The 16,756-nt window shown below is 46.7% G+C and overlaps 1 protein-coding gene across 2 annotated transcripts in view; it reads right to left on the bottom strand.

Moving 5' to 3' along the window:
• slco2b1 (solute carrier organic anion transporter family, member 2B1) overlaps window positions 1–16,756 on the bottom strand; it is a 95,655-nt gene that overhangs the window by 22,320 nt on the left and 56,579 nt on the right. For both annotated transcript variants that reach the window (XM_078222656.1, XM_078222655.1), the window contains exons 7-10: window positions 15,052–15,182; window positions 9,196–9,304; window positions 6,022–6,186; window positions 1,076–1,280 (exon numbers count right to left, since the gene is read on the bottom strand). In XM_078222656.1, the coding sequence (XP_078078782.1) occupies window positions 1,076–1,280; window positions 6,022–6,186; window positions 9,196–9,304; window positions 15,052–15,182 (610 nt within the window). The remainder of the gene's footprint in view (window positions 1–1,075; window positions 1,281–6,021; window positions 6,187–9,195; window positions 9,305–15,051; window positions 15,183–16,756) is intronic.

Here is a 16,756-nt window from a genome sequence, read left to right as displayed (position 1 = left end):
ACTGAATATTTGCATTGGGAAGATCAGGAGGGTGATTTGAAGTTGTATTTCAAAATACACAATTGGAGGAGATCATAAATGAAATAAAGCGATGTATTAAGTTTCGGTTTACCCAAAATTAGTAACCATAAAAAGTAGCATGAAAGATTTTTATATTTTGGGAGGGTCTTACATCAGATTTAAGAATAGTAGATTTAAACATGAAAGAGACAAAACATATTTACTGAGAGTGGGGCGAAACTGTGCCTTGAGAAATGTATTTGTGGGGGCTGTGGGTCACTGAATATATTCAAGGCCCAGTTAGACAGAGTTTTGATTGACGGGGGGGTCAAAGGTTATATGGATAGATGGCAAAGTAGAGTTGAGGCCACAATCAGACAACCATGTTCTTATCGAAAGGTGGAGCAGACTTGAGGGGCTGAAGGACCAATGCATGTTCCTCATGGAGGTGAATTTATAAGTGATGGTGTTAGAGGTCACAGTTTGGTGAATTCCTGCAGTGCATCTTCTAGACGGTACATACTGCTATCACTGTCCATCAGTGCTGGAAGGAATGTTTAAGATGGTGGATGGAGTGCCACTTAAGCGAGCTGCTTTACCCTGGATGGGAGATAGAGTCCCTACAGTGCAGAAAGAGGCCATCGAATCTGCACCGACCACAATCCCACCCAGGCCCTATCCCCGTAACCCCTCATATTTACACTGCTAATCCCCCTGACACTAGGGTTAATTTAGCATGGCGAATCCACCTAACTCGCACATCTTTGGACTGTGGGAGAAAACTGGAGCACCCGAAAGAAACCTACACAGGTACGGAGAGAATGTGCAAACACCACACAGGTAGTGATCCGAGGCTGGAATTGAACCCGGGTCCCTGGTGCTGTGAGACAGCAGTGTTAACCACTGTGCCACCCCCAATCTTCTTGAGTGTTGTTGGAGCCACACCCATCCAGGCAAGTGGAGGGTATTCCATCACACTCCTGACTTGTGTCCATCAGGCTAGAGACAAGCGTTAATTATCAATCCTGGAGAGACTTATTCAGAAAACAACACCTCAACATGGGATGTGCCTGACCTGTTCAAGGAACTGTGGTTGTAGTTTATTCCAGCAACGTCTTGCGTTGAGCAGCCGAGGAACAAGAGCGGTGCTGTGGCACAAATGGACACGAAGATTGCCATGAAGCACATGACAGCAGAACCCCTGAGATTTATCTGAAACTTCCTCAAAATGGCGCCGCCAATGAGGATGCCAAAAACAGCTCCAGGGACATGGATGCTTCCTTGAGTTAGAGGAAATGGAAGAGTTAAAATAGAATAATCCAATTAATTCACAGCAGTAAACAAACAAATACAAACATGGGAGTAAGCAGTTATCCAGGTGAGTTTTTAGGTCCAGATTTAGCGGTATGTGTCTCAACTAGACACCTCCAGTTTGACCCGAACAAAATCCACTTTTATCATATTGGAAGCACCGTAGCCAAGCTACACACAGAGGATGTCCACAAACAGGCACGGTGGCACAGTGGTTAGCAGTGCTGCCTCACAGCGCCAGGGACCCGGGTTCAATTCCAGCCTCGGGTCACTGTCTGTGCGGAGTCTGCACGTTCTCCCCGTGCCTGCGTGGGTTTCCTCCGGGTGCTCCAGTTTCTTCCCACAGTCCGAAAGACGTGCTGGTTAGGGTGCATTGGCCGTGCTAAATTCTCCCACAGTGTACCTGAACAGGCGGCGGCGTGTGACGACTAGGGAATTTCACAGTAACGTCATTGCAGTGTTAATGTAAGCCTACTTGTGACTAATAAATAAACTTTATAACTTTCGAAAGTTTAAACTTGATAATGTATTAGTGTCACAAGTAGGCTTACATTCACACGGTGATGAAGTTACTGTGAAAATCCCCCAGTCGCCACACTCCGGCGCCTGTTCGGGTACACTGAGGGAGAATTTAGCATGGCTAATGCGGCTAACCAACACGTCTTTGGACTGTGGGAGGAAACCGGAGCATCCAGAGGAAACTCACGCAGAAACGTGCAAACTCCACACAGACAGTGACCCACGGTCAAAATTGAACCCGGGTCCCTGGTGCTGTGAGGCAGCAGTAGAACATAGAACATAGAAAGCCACAGCACAAACAGGCCCTTCGGCCCACAAGTTGCGCCGATCACATCCCCACCTCTAGGCCTATCTATAGCCCTCAATCCCATTAAATCCCATGTACTCATCCAGAAGTCTCTTAAAAGACCCCAACGAGTTTGCCTCCACCACCACCGACGTCAGCCGATTCCACTCACCCACCACCCTCTGAGTGAAAAACTTACCCCTGACATCTCCTCTGTACCTACCCCCCAGCACCTTAAACCTGTGTCCTCTCGTAGCAACCATTTCAGCCCTTGGAAATAGCCTCTGAGAGTCTACCCTATCCAGACCTCTCAACATCTTGTAAACCTCTATCAGGTCACCTCTCATCCTTCGTCTCTCCAGGGAGAAGAGACCAAGCTCCCTCAACCTATCCTCATAAGGCATGCCCCCCAATCCAGGCAACGTCCTTGTAAATCTCCTCTGCACCCTTTCAATGGCTTCAACATCTTTCCTGTAATGAGGTGACCAGAACTGCGCGCAGTACTCCAAGTGGGGTCTAACCAGGGTCCTATAAAGCTGCAGCATTATCTCCCGACTCCTAAACTCAATCCCTCGATTAATGAAGGCCAGTACGCCGTACGCCTTCTTGACCGCATCCTCCACCTGCGAGGCCGATTTAAGAGTCCTATGGACCCGGACCCCAAGGTCCTTCTGATCCTCTACACTGCTAAGAATGGTACCCTTCATATTATACTGCTGCTTCATCCCATTGGATCTGCCAAAATGGATCACCACACACTTATCCGGGTTGAAGTCCATCTGCCACTTCTCCGCCCAGTCTTGCATTCTATCTATGTCTCGCTGCAACTTCTGACATCCCTCCAAACTATCCACAACACCACCTACCTTGGTGTCGTCAGCAAACTTACCAACCCATCCCTCCACTTCCTCATCCAGGTCATTTATGAAAATGACAAACAGCAAGGGTCCCAGAACAGATCCCTGGGGCACTCCACTGGTCACTGACCTCCATGCAGAGAAAGACCCCTCCACAGCCACTCTCTGCCTTCTGCAGGCAAGCCAGTTCTGGATCCACAAGGCAACAGCCCCTTGGATCCCATGCCCTCTCACTTTCTCAAGAAGTCGTGCATGGGGGACCTTAACCACTGTGCCACTGATGACCAGATATGGGCTATTTGGACCAGATATGGCTTATTTTAGAAATCAACCATCGCAGGAGTGTGCCCTGAGGAAAATTAGAGAAGACCATGAGGATAGATTCTACATCAGGATGGACCTGGCAAGTTCATTCTAAACCGGGTAGTATCTATTTTCAGTTAAAGAATTAGAGTTAATGTTGAGTCAAGAGTTAATGTTTAGAAAGAGTTAAAGTGTTGCAACTGTTTTCAGTTTGAGTTGGTACCTAAAGTGTTCAATAAAGGAAGATTGTTGAATGTATTAGGAGTTGATTCCTGTACTTGTTTGTCACATTAAACTGGAATGCTTGGAAACGGTTTGAATTAGTAGCCAAATAATACAGCTATGGCAGCCTTATTTCTCTATGTGAGAGGGCAGACGGGCCCTCAGCTGAACACCTCATCTGAAAAGCCACACCTCCAACTGTGTAGCACTCTCTCAGTAGGAGTGTCAACCTGGAATTTTGTGCTCAAGTCTCTGGAGTGGGAATTAAACCCACAAACTACTGACTCAGAGAATTATTGAATCACGGTTGACACCAGGAGTAAGAAAATCCACCAAGACTCTTCTGGTCGTGTGGTCCTTTGAAGGAATGATTCCTCGCGGGTCATGTAATCGGACTGTAGCCAATGGGACACAAGCATGCGACCCTGGACCAATAGGAAATGAGTGTGAGCAGTCCTGGGGCTGGAGGGCTTCAGTTGGAGTCAGGGTGTCATTAGGAGTAGACCCGTGTGTTGTGCTGTTGAAACCTTTGTGTACATAGTTCTTCTTATCAATAAACCCTTCAGTTAACTGTTTGCCACATTGAGTTATTACACTTCCCAAACATGAACATTGAGTGAGTCTAGTCTCTTTACTATTCAGTCTTGGGATGGTGGCATCAGACTTTCTCAGAAGTCTAAGGAAATTTGGCAGGTCCGCTACGACTCTCACCAACTTTTATAGATGCACCATAGAAAGCATTCTTTCTGGTTGTATCACAGCTTGGTATGGCTCCTGCTCTGTCCAAGAAACTACAAAGGGTCGTGAACGAAGCCCAGTCCATCATGCTGAAGAAGATTAGGGCACACGGAGTTGGGGGTAGTGTGTTAAAGTGGATTGGGGACTGGCTATCCGACAGGAAGCAAAGAGTCGGAATAAATGGGTGTTTTTCCGGTTGGAGGAAGGTAACTAGTGGCGTGCCACAGGGATCGGTACTCGGGCCGCAACTGTTTACCATTTATATAGATGATCTGGAGGAGGGGACGGAGTGTAGGGTAACGAAGTTTGCAGACGACACAAAGATAAGTGGAAAAGTGAATCGTGTGGAGGACGGAGAAGATCTGCAGAGAGATTTGGACAGGCTGAGTGAGTGGGCGAGGATATGGCAAATGGAGTATAACGTTGAGAAATGCGAGGTTATACACTTTGGAGGAAATAATAACAAATGGGATTACTATCTCAATGGAAACAAATTAAAACATGCTACCGTGCAAAGGGACCTGGGGGTCCTTGTGCATGAGACGCAAAAGCCCAGTCTGCAGGTACAACAGGTGATCAAGAAGGCAAATGGGATGTTGGCCTATATTGCGAGGGGGATAGAATATAAAAGCAGGGATGTCTTGATGCACCTGTACAGGGCATTGGTGAGGCCGCAGCTGGAATACTGTGTGCAGTATTGGTCCCCTTATATGAGGAAGGATATATTGGCATTGGAGGGAGTGCAGAGAAGGTTCACCAGGTTGATACCGGAGATGAGGGGTTTGGATTATGAGGAGAGGCTGAGGAGATTGGGTTTGTACTCGTTGGAGTTTAGAAGGATGAGGGGGGATCTTATGGAGACTTATAAGATAATGCGGGGGCTGGATAGGGTGGAGGCAGAGAGATTCTTTCCACTTAGTAAGGAAGTTAAAACTAGAGGACACAGCCTCAAAATAAAGGGGGGTGGGTTTAAGACAGAGTTGAGGAGGAACTTCTTCTCCCAGAGGGTGGTGAATCTCTGGAATTCTCTGCCCACTGAGGTGGTGGAGGCTACCTCGCTGAATATGTTTAAAGCGCGGATGGATGGATTCCTGATCGGTAAGGGAATTAAGGGTTATGGGGATCAGGCGGGTAAGTGGTACTGATCCACGTCAGATCAGCCATGATCTTATTGAATGGCGGGGCAGGCTCGAGGGGCTAGATGGCCTACTCCTGCTCCTATTTCTTATGTTCTTATGTTCTAAATCAGCCTCCCATCCGTGGACTCTGTCTAAACTTCCTGCTGCCTTGGAAAAGCAGCCAGCATAATTAAGGACGCCACGCACCCCGGGCATTCTCTCTTCCACCTTCTTCCGTCGGGAAAAAGATACAAAAGTCTGAGGTCATGTACCAACCAACTCAAGAACAGCTTCTTCAGAACATTCTTCTTGCATTAAGTTGATCTTTCTCTACACCCTAGCTATGACTGTAACACTACATTCTACACTCTCTTTTGTCCTTCCCTATGAACGGTATGCTTTGTCTGTATAGTGCGCAAGAAACAATACTTTTCAGTGTATACTAATACATATGACAATAATAAATCAAATTGAAACACGGCAGCGCTCACACTAAATGAACAATGAAACTCGAGTGAGTCACTGAGGTGGAGGTCATTATGCCTATCCCTTCACACCTCCCAGTGCGTGTCAGCACTGAAACATCAGACACAAACAAGAGGAATCCTGAGGGAAGGGATTGAACGTTACGAAGAATGCATGTATTTTTTTAATTTGACATTCTCACCGATCAGTAGGTTTGCAAACGAGGCAGTCACGGTAAACTGTTGCTCCAGAAACTTGCCAATGAAAACCGTTAAGCCAGACATGAGAGCTGACATGCACACCTGCGCCAACACAACCAGGAGATAAACTGAGCTCCTTAAAGTCCGCAGCAAAATATGAGGAAAACCTGTGGAAAAGAGAAACAGGACTTTCAGAGCAGAGCATTGCTGATTCGTAGAGTAGAATCAGATACAGGAGGCTATTCAGTCCATCATAACTATGCTGACTCTATGAAGGATGTACCCAACTAGTCCCACATCCCGAGTTTTTTCCCTACAACCCTGCAAACTCATCCTCTTCAAGTAGACGTCTGATTGCCTTTGGAAAATTTATATGGATTCGGATCCACTTCTCTTTTAGGTAGTGTGGTCCAAACCTTAACGTCCCTCTATCTGAAGAAATTTAATTTTTCTTTATTCTTTCATGGGATGTGGGTGTTGTTGGCGAGGTCAGCGTTTATTACCCATCCTTAATTTGCCTTAAACTGAGTATCTCGCTCGGTCATTTCAGAGGGCAGTTAAGAGTCAACCACATTGCTGTGGCTCTGGAGTCACATGTAGGCCAGACTGGGTAAGGATGGCAGATTTCCTTCCCTGAAGGACATTAGTGACCCAGATGGGTTTATTTTTACGACAATCGACAATAGTTTCATGGTCATCATTAGATTCTTAATTCCAGATTTCTTTTTAAATATTGAATTCAAATTTCACCATCTGCCGTGGTGGGATTTGAACCCAGTACTGGGTAACCCGGGTGCGCAGAGCATTACCCTGGGTCTACTGCACCATCACCTCCCCTAAACTTTTTCTCTCCAGTTGTTAATTGGGCAGCACAGTGGCACAATGGTTAGCATTGCTGCCTCACAGCTCCAAGGACCCGGGTTCAATTCCGGCCTTGGGTCATTGTCTGTGTGGAGTTTGCACGTTCTCCCCGTGTCTGCGTGGGTTTCCTCCGGATGCTCTGGTTTCCTCCCACACTCCAAAGATGTGCAGGTTAGGTTGATTGGCCATGCTAAATTACCCCTCAGTGTCAGTGGGATTAGGGTTAATATTACGGTAAATGTGTGGGGTTCTGGGCATAGGGCCTGAGTGGGATTGCTGTCAGTGCAATCATAGAATCTACAGCACGGAGACAGGATCTTTGGCCCAAAATGGCCCATGTCGACCCCCATTTGCCTGCATTTGGCCCATAAAGTTCATTTATTAGTCACAAGTAAGGCTTACATTAACACTGCAATGAAGTTACTCTGAAATTCCCCGAGTCACCACAGTTCAGCGCCTGTTCAGGTCAATGTACCTAACCAGCACGTCTTTCCAAATGTGGGAGGAAACTGGAGCACCCAGAGGAAACCCACGCAGACGCGGGGAGAACGTGCAAACTCCAGTGACCCACGCCGGGAATCGAACCCGGGTCTCTGGCGCTGTGAAGCAGCAGTGCTAACCACTGTATCCATGCATCTGTCCAAACGACTTTTAAATGTGGTCAATGTCCCTGCCTCAACCACTTCCTCCGGCAGCAAGATGGGCCGAGTGGCCTCCTTCTGCACTGTAGGACTCTATGATTATTTTACATCTATCGCCTCTGGCGAAAGGAAATTATTCCTCTGACTTGAGAGTCAATGGTACATTGATGATGCTAATGGACAGAGGCCCAGGGGGGGTGTGGGTTCAAATCCCACCATGGCAGCTGGTGGAATTTAAATTCAAGAAATAATAAAAAGCTTAGAATCTAGTCTGGGTAATAGTGACCATGAAACCATCGTGGATTGTCATAAAAATGTTAGATTCCTCTCCTTCCTGCACCTTTGCCAGCCTCCACCTATCCCTTCGAAGCTGTACTATTCGGCATGGATGGGCTGAATGGCCTCCTCTTGTGCCATTGCAACTTCAAACGAAGTGAAACAAAAGGGCCTCAAATACTTTCCCTGGGGTAAATGGCTGTTCTTCCCAATGTCATAGAAGTGAAACTTTAACTTTCTCTTATCAACACTTGGGCTTTGTCTCTCGAGCTTTCCTGTTTTCTGTTTCCAGATGAAGGAATCCTTTGCACATCCAATACTTCAGGAATAAAACCTGTGCGATTACTGGTTTTCCCGTGGATGGGGCTTCCTAGGCTTGGCGGCTCATCCAGTCTTTTTTGAAATGGTCACTGAGAACTTGCAGGGTAAAAGAACAGAAAACCTGGTGTCTTCCGATATAGAAGGACATCTGGTCCCGGCAGTGTGTCCCTCACTGACCTCCTGATGTAACTGCACCCCCAATGAGAAACTCTTATCTTTGTGTCCAAAACCCTCCCTGACCTCGACAGCTCCCTTCCTCCGTAATCACCTCCTACCCTCCGAGATCTCGGCGCTCCTCGAAATTCTCATCTCTCGTTCATCCTCGATTTTAATCGCTCCACCATTGGCGGCCGTGCCTTCAGCTGCCTGGGCCTCAAGCTCTGGAATTCCCTCCCTAAACCTCTCCACCTTGCATTTCTCCTTTAAACCACTCCTTAAAAAGACAGTTCCTTGCCCAAGCTTTTGGACATCTCTCCTCACATTTCATTATGTGTTTCTTTGTTAAATTTTTGTCAGCCTATTGGGTCCTGTGAAGAGTGTGGATTAACCATAGGACCGTAAAATCCCGACAGCGCAGAAGGAGGTTATTCGGCCCATCGAGTCTGCACTGACTTTCCGACACAGCATCTTACCCAGGCCCACCCCTCTGCACTATCCCAGTAACCCCATGTATATACCATGGCTAGTCCACCTAACCTACACATCTTTGGACACTAAGGGGCAATTTAGCATGGCCAATTCCTCTAAGCTGCACATCTTTGGACTGTGGGAGGAAACCGGAGCACTCGGAGGAAACCCACGCAGACACGGGGAGAACGTGCAAACTCCACACTGACAGTCATCCAAGTCTGGAATCGAACCTGGGACCCTGGTGCTCTGAGGCAGCAGTGGATTAGAATTAGAATTAGAATTCGAACAGTACAGCACAGAACAGGCCCTTCGGCCCACGATGATGTGCAGTTGAACAATTCCTTCAAAGAACCAACAGAGGGACAATAGGTCAAATATCTTCCTTCAATGAGATAAGATTCTGCAGTCAATACGCAACAAGCCGTAACGAAGTGATTCGAAACCTACTTTTTATAAACTGAAGCAATGAAAGATCTTGTGTGGTTTCCTTTAGTTTGGATTTTAATTGGTCCAACTGCTTTTCTGATTTGCTTTCACCTTCAGGATCCCCGGAGTGCTGGGGAAAAAAAGAGAATTAGCGTCACATCGATGGAGGTTTGCAGCACCTTCCAAACCCACAGCCTCCACCATCGAGAAGGACAAGAGTAGCAGATACCTGGGAACATCAACACCCCTGGAGGTTCCCCTCCAACCCATTCACTATAACTGGGGTTGCAGGTGCAGTTCTAAAACATCCCATCCCCTCCCCCACTGTTCCCCAAACTGAGATAAGCAGTGGAGCCAGGGCCTATTCCAATCACAGACTAAACTTGTACTGAAATGCTTCTTGTATAAAGATAACTTAATTCGAGTGAAAAGATGTTCTAAATATTTACTGAAAATATCTATTGAATCAAACCTTGGCTCCATGGTAAATCCCAGGCTGAAGAGTAAAGTTTAAAGTTTATTTATCAGTGTCACAAGTAGGCTGACATTAACACTGCAATGCAGCTACTGTGAAAATTCCCCAGTCGCCACACTCCGGCGCTGGTTCGGGTACACTGAGGGAGAATTTAGCACGGCCAATGCACCCTAACCAGCACGTCTTTCGGACTATGGGAGGAAACCGGAGCACCCGGAGGAAACCCACGCAGACACGGGGAGAACGTGCAGACTCCGCACAGACAGTGACCCAAGCCGGGAATTGAACCCAGGTCCCTGGCGCTGTGAGGCTATAGTGCTAACCACTGTGCCACCATGCCTTGTCATCCAGAACTCCCAAATGACCCAGACAACAAGAAACTGGACACAGCTTTCTGCAGCATTCAAGATGGACCCACCAGGGCTGGGTGGGTGGGAAGACAGGGTAGAGGTGAGAGGCTGTGGCTGGAATTCTCAGCCAGGCTTTGTAGAGGATATAGAGAGGGCAGCTGCCTTCTCTAAGGTACAAGGGGCCTCCTACAAACTCTCTTATTCCCATACACTCATCACTCTTGTGCTCCATGACTTACTCAGAAGGGACCCTGATTGAGCCACACCAATTTCCAGAATCCCATCCTTGTTCACAAACCATAGACCATAAGACATAGGAGCAGAATTAGGCCACTCAGCCCATCGAGTCTGCTCCGCCATTCAATCATGGCTGATATTTTTCTCATCCCCGTTCTCCTGCCTTTTCCCCATAATCCTTGATCCTCTTTTTAATCAAGAACCTATCTATCTCTGTCTTAAAGACACTCAATGACCTGGCCTCCACAGCCTTCTGCGACAAAGAGTTCCACAGATTCACCACTCTCTGGCTGAAAAAATTCCTCCTCATCTCTGTTTTAAAGGACCGTCCCTTTAGTTCTGTAGTTCTAGTTTTTCCTACTAGTGGAAACATCCTCTTCACGTCCACTCTATCCAGGCCTCGCAGTATCCTGTAAGTTTCAATAAGATCCCCCCTCATCCTTCTAAACTCCAACGAGTACAGACCCAGAGTCCTCAACCGACAAGCTCTTCGTTCCAGGGATCATTCTTGTGAACATCCTCTGGACCCTTTCCAAGGCCAGCACATCCTTCCTTAGATATGGGGCCCAAAACTGCTCACAATACTCCAAATAGGGTCAGACCAGAGCCTTATACAGCCTCAGAAGTACATCCCTGCTCTTGTATTCTAAACCTCCTCTCATTCCTCCCTATCTCTGTAATCTCCTCCGGCCCGACAACCCTTGGCGATCACTGCATTCCCCCTCCACCCTCTCCAAGTCTGGCCTCTTGGGAATCCCCGATTTTAATCGCCCCACCTTTGGTAGCCGTGCCTTCAGTTGCCTGGGTCAGACGTTCAGGAATTCCCTCCCTGCACCTCGTCTGCTCCTCTCTCCTTCTTTAAGACACACCTTAAAACCTCTTTGAACAAGCTTTTGATGTCTAATATCTCCTCTAGTGGTTTGTTGTCAGATTTATTTTTGATAAGCTTCTAGGAGTTGCCATGTGAAGTTTTACTGTGTCAGAAATGTAAACATGCAGGTTGTTAGTAAAGCAACATTACGTGAGGTAAAGTTCAGAGTTCATCTTGTTCTAAGAGTTCCACTGTTGTGATTAACTATAAATGTTCTACTGAAACTGCTCAAACAAAGAGTATCTGGATATGATCCAAAAATTAACAGATCTTCAAAGTTCGACATGATGAAAATTGCAATCCTGAAGATAATTTTGATTAAGTACCACACAAAACATTACTGCCCAAGATAAGAACTCATGGTGTTAGAGATAATATTTTTAAAAATTAATTTACAGGATGTGGGCATCGCTGGCTAGGCCCGGCATTTATTACCCATCCCTAATTGCCCCTTGAGAAGGTGGTGGTGAGCTGCCTCTTGAACCACTGCAGTCCCTAAGGTGTAGGTACACCCACAGTGCTGTTAGGGAGGGAGTTCCAGGATTTTGACCCAGCGACAGTGAAGGAACAGCGATATATTTCCAAGTCAGGATGGTGAGTGACTTTTGGAGGGGAGCCTGCAGGTGGTGGTGTTCCCAGGTATCTGCTGCTCTTGTCCTTCTAGATGGAAGTGGTCATTGGTTTGGAAGGTGCTGCCAAAGGAGCCTTGGTGAGTTGCTGCAGTGTATCTTGTAGATGGTACACACGGCTGCCACTGTGCGTCTGTGGTGGAGGGAGTGGATGTTTGTGGATGTGGTGCCAATCAAATGGGATGCTTTGTCCTGGATGGTGTGGAGTTTCTTGAGTGTTGTTGGAGCTGCACCCATCCAGGCAAGTGGGGAGTATTCCATCACACTCCTTACTTGTGCCTTGTAGATGGTGGACAGGCTTTGGGAAGTCAGGAGATGAGTTATTCTCTGCAGAATTCCTAGCCTCTGATCTGCTCTGGTAGCCACAGTATTTATATAGCTGGTCCAGTTCAGTTTCTGGTCAATGGTAACTCCCACGTTGTTGATAATGGGGGATTCGGCAATGATAATGACACTGAATGTCCAGGGACGATGGTTAGATTCTCTCTTGTTTGAAAAGGTCATTGCCTGGCACTTTGTGATGTGAATGTTACTTGCCACTTGTCAGCCAAAGCCTGGATATTGTCCAGGTCTTGCTGCATTTGAGCATGGACTGCTTAGTCAATATCCCACAAGGGTGAGAAGCTACCACAAGGCTCCGTCTTGGGGCTCTTGCTGATTGCTGTGTATATGAATGATTTAGACTTAAATGTGGGTGGCACGATCGGGAAATTTGCAGGTGACACAAAAATTGGCTGTGTAGTTGATAGTGAAGAGGGTAGCTGTCGACTCCAGAATGATAGCAATGGTTTGGTCAAATGGGCAGAGAAGTGGAAAGTGGAATTCAATCTGGTAAGGTGAGGGGTAATGCATTTGGGGAGGGAACCAAAGCAGGAGAATGCTCAATAATTGGGAAGATAATTGGGAGGGGCTGAGGAAGTGAGAGAGCTTGGAGTGCATGGCCACAGGTCCCTGAAGCTGGCAGGACAGGTGGGCAAGTTGGTCAAGAAGGCATATGGAATGTGCTCCTTTATTGGGCGAGGTATTGAATACAAAAACAGGGATGCAATGCTGAAACTGTACAAAACGCTGGTTAGGCCACAACTGGAGTTTTATGCATAGTTCTGGTCGGCACATTACTTAATCACTCAGGAGAGAGTGCAGAGGAGATTCACAAGAATGTTGCCTGATTTGAAAATTGTAGCTATGAGGGGAGATTGGATAGGCTGGGATTGTTTTCCTTAGAACGGAGGGGGCGAAGGGGTGACCTAATTGAGGTGTGCAAAATTATGAGGAGCCTAGACAGGGTGGACAGAAAAGACTTGTTTCCCCCTAGTAGATTGGTCAATTACCAGGGGGTAATGATTGAAGGTGATTGGTAGAAGGATTGGAGGGGACTTGAGGAAAGATGTTTTTCACCCAGAGGGTGGTTGGTGTCTGGAATTCACTGCCTCAGTTGATGGTTCTGGCAGAAACACTCAGCTCACTTAACAGGAACCTGGATCTTTATCTGAAGAGCTGGAACCTTCAAGAATACGGATCAGGTGCTGGAAAGTGGGATTAAAATGAGCGGCTAGTTTCTTTTTTCTCTTTTTTGGCCTGTACAAACACACAAAGCGAAATGACCTCTTTCTGCACTGTAACCTTTCTGTGGTACTATTGGTAAATCATTGATCTACATGTGAATAGCTCTGACAGAACAGCATTCCCTCAGTACTCTACTGAAATACCAACTATGAGTTTTGTGCTCAAGTCTTGGAGTGGGACTTGTGATGTTGTTATGATGATAGAGACACCAATCACTCATAAAGGATTGTGTAAACATGTTTTGGTGTTATTTCTTTAGACTAGGAGCATGGCAACATTTATACAGAAGTAGAAAGCTTGAGGTGTGTGTGTGTGTGAGTGCATGTGTGTGCGTGTGTGCATGTGTGTGCGTGTGTGCATGTGTGTGCGTGTGTGCATGTGTGTGCGTGTGTGCGTGTGTGTATGTGTGCGCATGAGAGTGTGAGTGCGTGTGAGAGTGTGTGCGTGAGAGTGTGTGTATGAGTGTGTGCGCGTGAGAGTGTGTGTGTGTGTGTCTGTGTGTGCACATGAGAGTGTGTGTGTGCGTGCGTGAGTGTGTGTGCGTGAGTGTGTGTGTGTGTGTTAGAGTGTGTGCGTGAGAGTGTGTGTCCGTGTGTGTGCGTGAGAGTGTGTGTGTGCGTGAGAGTGTGTGAGGTGTGTGTGTGTCTGTGTGTGTGAATGAGAGTGTGTGTGTGAGAGTGTGTGTGGGTGTGTGTGCATGAGAGCGTGTAAGTGTGTGTATGCGCGAGAGTGTGTGTGTGTGTGTGTGTGTGCGTGAGTGTGTGTGTGTGTGTGTGAGTGAGAATGTGTGTGTGTGAATTAGAGTGTGTGTGTGTGTATGTGTATATGTGTGTGTGAGAGTGTGTATGTGTGTGTGTGTGTATGCGTGAGAGTGTGTGTGTGTGTATGCGCGAGAGTGTGTGTGTGTGTGTGTGAGTGAGAGTGTGTGTGTGTGTGTGTGAGAGTGTGTGTGTTAGTGAGTGAGAGTGTGTATATGTATGTATGTGTGTGTGTGTGTGAGAGTGTGTGAGTGAGAGTGTGTATATGTGTGTATGTGTGTGTGTGTGTATGTGTGTATGTGTGTGTATGTGTGTGTGTGTGTGTGTGAATGAGAGTGTGTGTATGTGTGTGTGTGTGTGTGTGTGTGAATGAGTGTGTATGTGTGTGTGTATGTGTGAGTGTGTGTATGTGTGTGTGTGAATGTGTGTGAGTGAGAGTGTGTGAGTGAGAGTGTGTATATGTGTGTGTGTGAGTGAGAGTGTGTGCGTGCTCAAAAGCAAAAGTGAAAGGAAGATTGGATTGTATGACACATTTCCTTGTTAGTGATATCTTGCTGCCTTCATTTTAAAGGTACATTGAAACAAGATTCCATACCTGATCCTGTGACTCAGTGGAGACTGTAAACAGTACAGCCTCAGCTGATACATCAACCCAGAAAGGAATTGCTGGGCAGATAGAGAGAAACTTTTTCCTGCTGCTGCGGGAACCTCGGACAAAGAGACAGAACCAGAGACAGACCATCCAAGAGATAAATTCGGAAACATGTCTTCAGGCCATGTGTGGTGAAAGTGTGACACCCTCTCTAACATTAATCATCTTTAGAACTGAGATCAGTTTTGTTTGACTCACTGGTTAGATTTTTACCAGCCTGTGGTATAAAAGGATGTGGAGTTAAGGTGGGTCAGTGATTGGCGGAGCAGGTTCAAGGGGCTGAATGGCTTCTGCCTGATGCATATTCCTTCAGGTTAGCGAGTCTGCCTATGGACCTACCTCCTTGGGCATCTCCCTTGGGAAGAAGAAGTATGGGATAGAGACCAACAAAACGCAGCTGGCTGCCATGAGGAATCCCAGCCACCAGGCTCCCACCCAACGGGGGTCTGCAAACTGCAAATCAATCTCATCTACAACAGGGGAAAGAAAAACAAATCAGCAAAACATCAAATCAAATCACAGAATACAAGTCAGAACACCAAAAACAAAAGACATTGCCATAGGCCAGCTGACCGTTATGTAATGGAAGGCACTTAGAGTCATAGACATAGAGGTTTACAGCATGGAAACAGGCCCTTTGGCCCAACTTGTTCATGCTGCCCTTTTTTTTTTAACCCCCAGGCTAGTCCCAATTGCCCACATTTGGCCCATATTCCTCTATACCCATCTTACCCATGTAACTGTCTAAATGCTTTTTAAAAGACAAAATTATACCCGCCTCTACTACTACCTCTGGCAGCTCATCCCAGACACTCACCCACCCTCTGTGTGAATCTGTCCCCACCACACTCTCAGACAACAAATTCCATCTCCTAACCACTCGCTGTGTGAATCTGCCTCCACCACACTCGCAGACAGTACATTCCAGATCCTAACCACTCACTGTGTGAATCTGTCTCCACCACACTCTCAGACAGTACATTCCAGATCCTAACCACTCACTGTGTGAATCTGTCTCCACCACACTCTCAGACAGTACATTCCAGATCCTAACCACTCACTGTGTGAATCTGTCTCCACCACACTCTCAGACAGTACATTCCAGATCCTAACCACTCACTGTGTGAATCTGTCTCCACCACACTCTCAGACAGTACATTCCAGATCCTAACCACTCGCTGTGTGAATAGTTTCTCTTCTTGTCTCCATTACTTCTTTAACCAATTACTTTAAATCTGTGCTCTTTGATTCTCGATTCTTCCACCAATGGGAATGGTTTCTCTCTATCTACTTTGTCCAGACCTGTCATTATTTTGAACACTTCTATCAAATCTCCTCCGAACTTTCTCTTCTCCAGGGAAAACACTCCAAGCTTCTCCAGTGTGTCTACACAACTGAATTCCTCATTCCTGGAACCATTCTCGTGAATATATTCTGCACCCTCTCTGGTTCATTAGTAACCATCTTTCTGTACCTGTACTTTCAGATCCTCCTGCAAGTGAAAACACTCATTCCACATCTACTCTGTCCAAACCATTCACACATTTACAGACTTCGATTAGGTCATCATAATGTCTTCTTTCTTACTAAAGCAATAAGTCCCAACCAGTTCAACCTTTCTTGATGGCATGTAAATGAAACAATTTAGGACTCTAGATTAAAGCAAATTACTGCGGATGCAGGAATCTTGGACTCTGGGAGTATGGCGGCAGGGTGGCTCAGTGGTTAGCACTGCTGCCTCACAGCGTCAGGGACCCGGGTTCAATTCTGGCCTCGGGTCTGTGTGGAGTTTGCACATTCTCCCCATATCTGCGTGGGTTTCCTCCGGGTGCTCCGGTTTCCTCCCACAGTCCAAAGATGTGTTGGTTAGGTGGATTGGCCGTGCTAAATTCCCCCTTTGTTTGTCTGTGTAAGTCTGACTGGTGCACCAGCAAGTGCAGATTGAGAGAGACCTCTGAAGTGTCTGCTATTGACAGCGAATTAGGAATGTGTCCTGTTTCTCACTTCTAGTCTTCAAAAATCCCTTTGAATACCTGGGTTAAAA

This window comes from Mustelus asterias, chromosome 10, assembly GCF_964213995.1.
Source record: "Mustelus asterias chromosome 10, sMusAst1.hap1.1, whole genome shotgun sequence".
Classification (NCBI taxonomy): Eukaryota; Metazoa; Chordata; class Chondrichthyes; order Carcharhiniformes; family Triakidae; genus Mustelus; species Mustelus asterias.
Note: the sequence above shows the minus strand (reverse complement) of the source record. Positions and strands in the feature narration are given on the sequence as shown.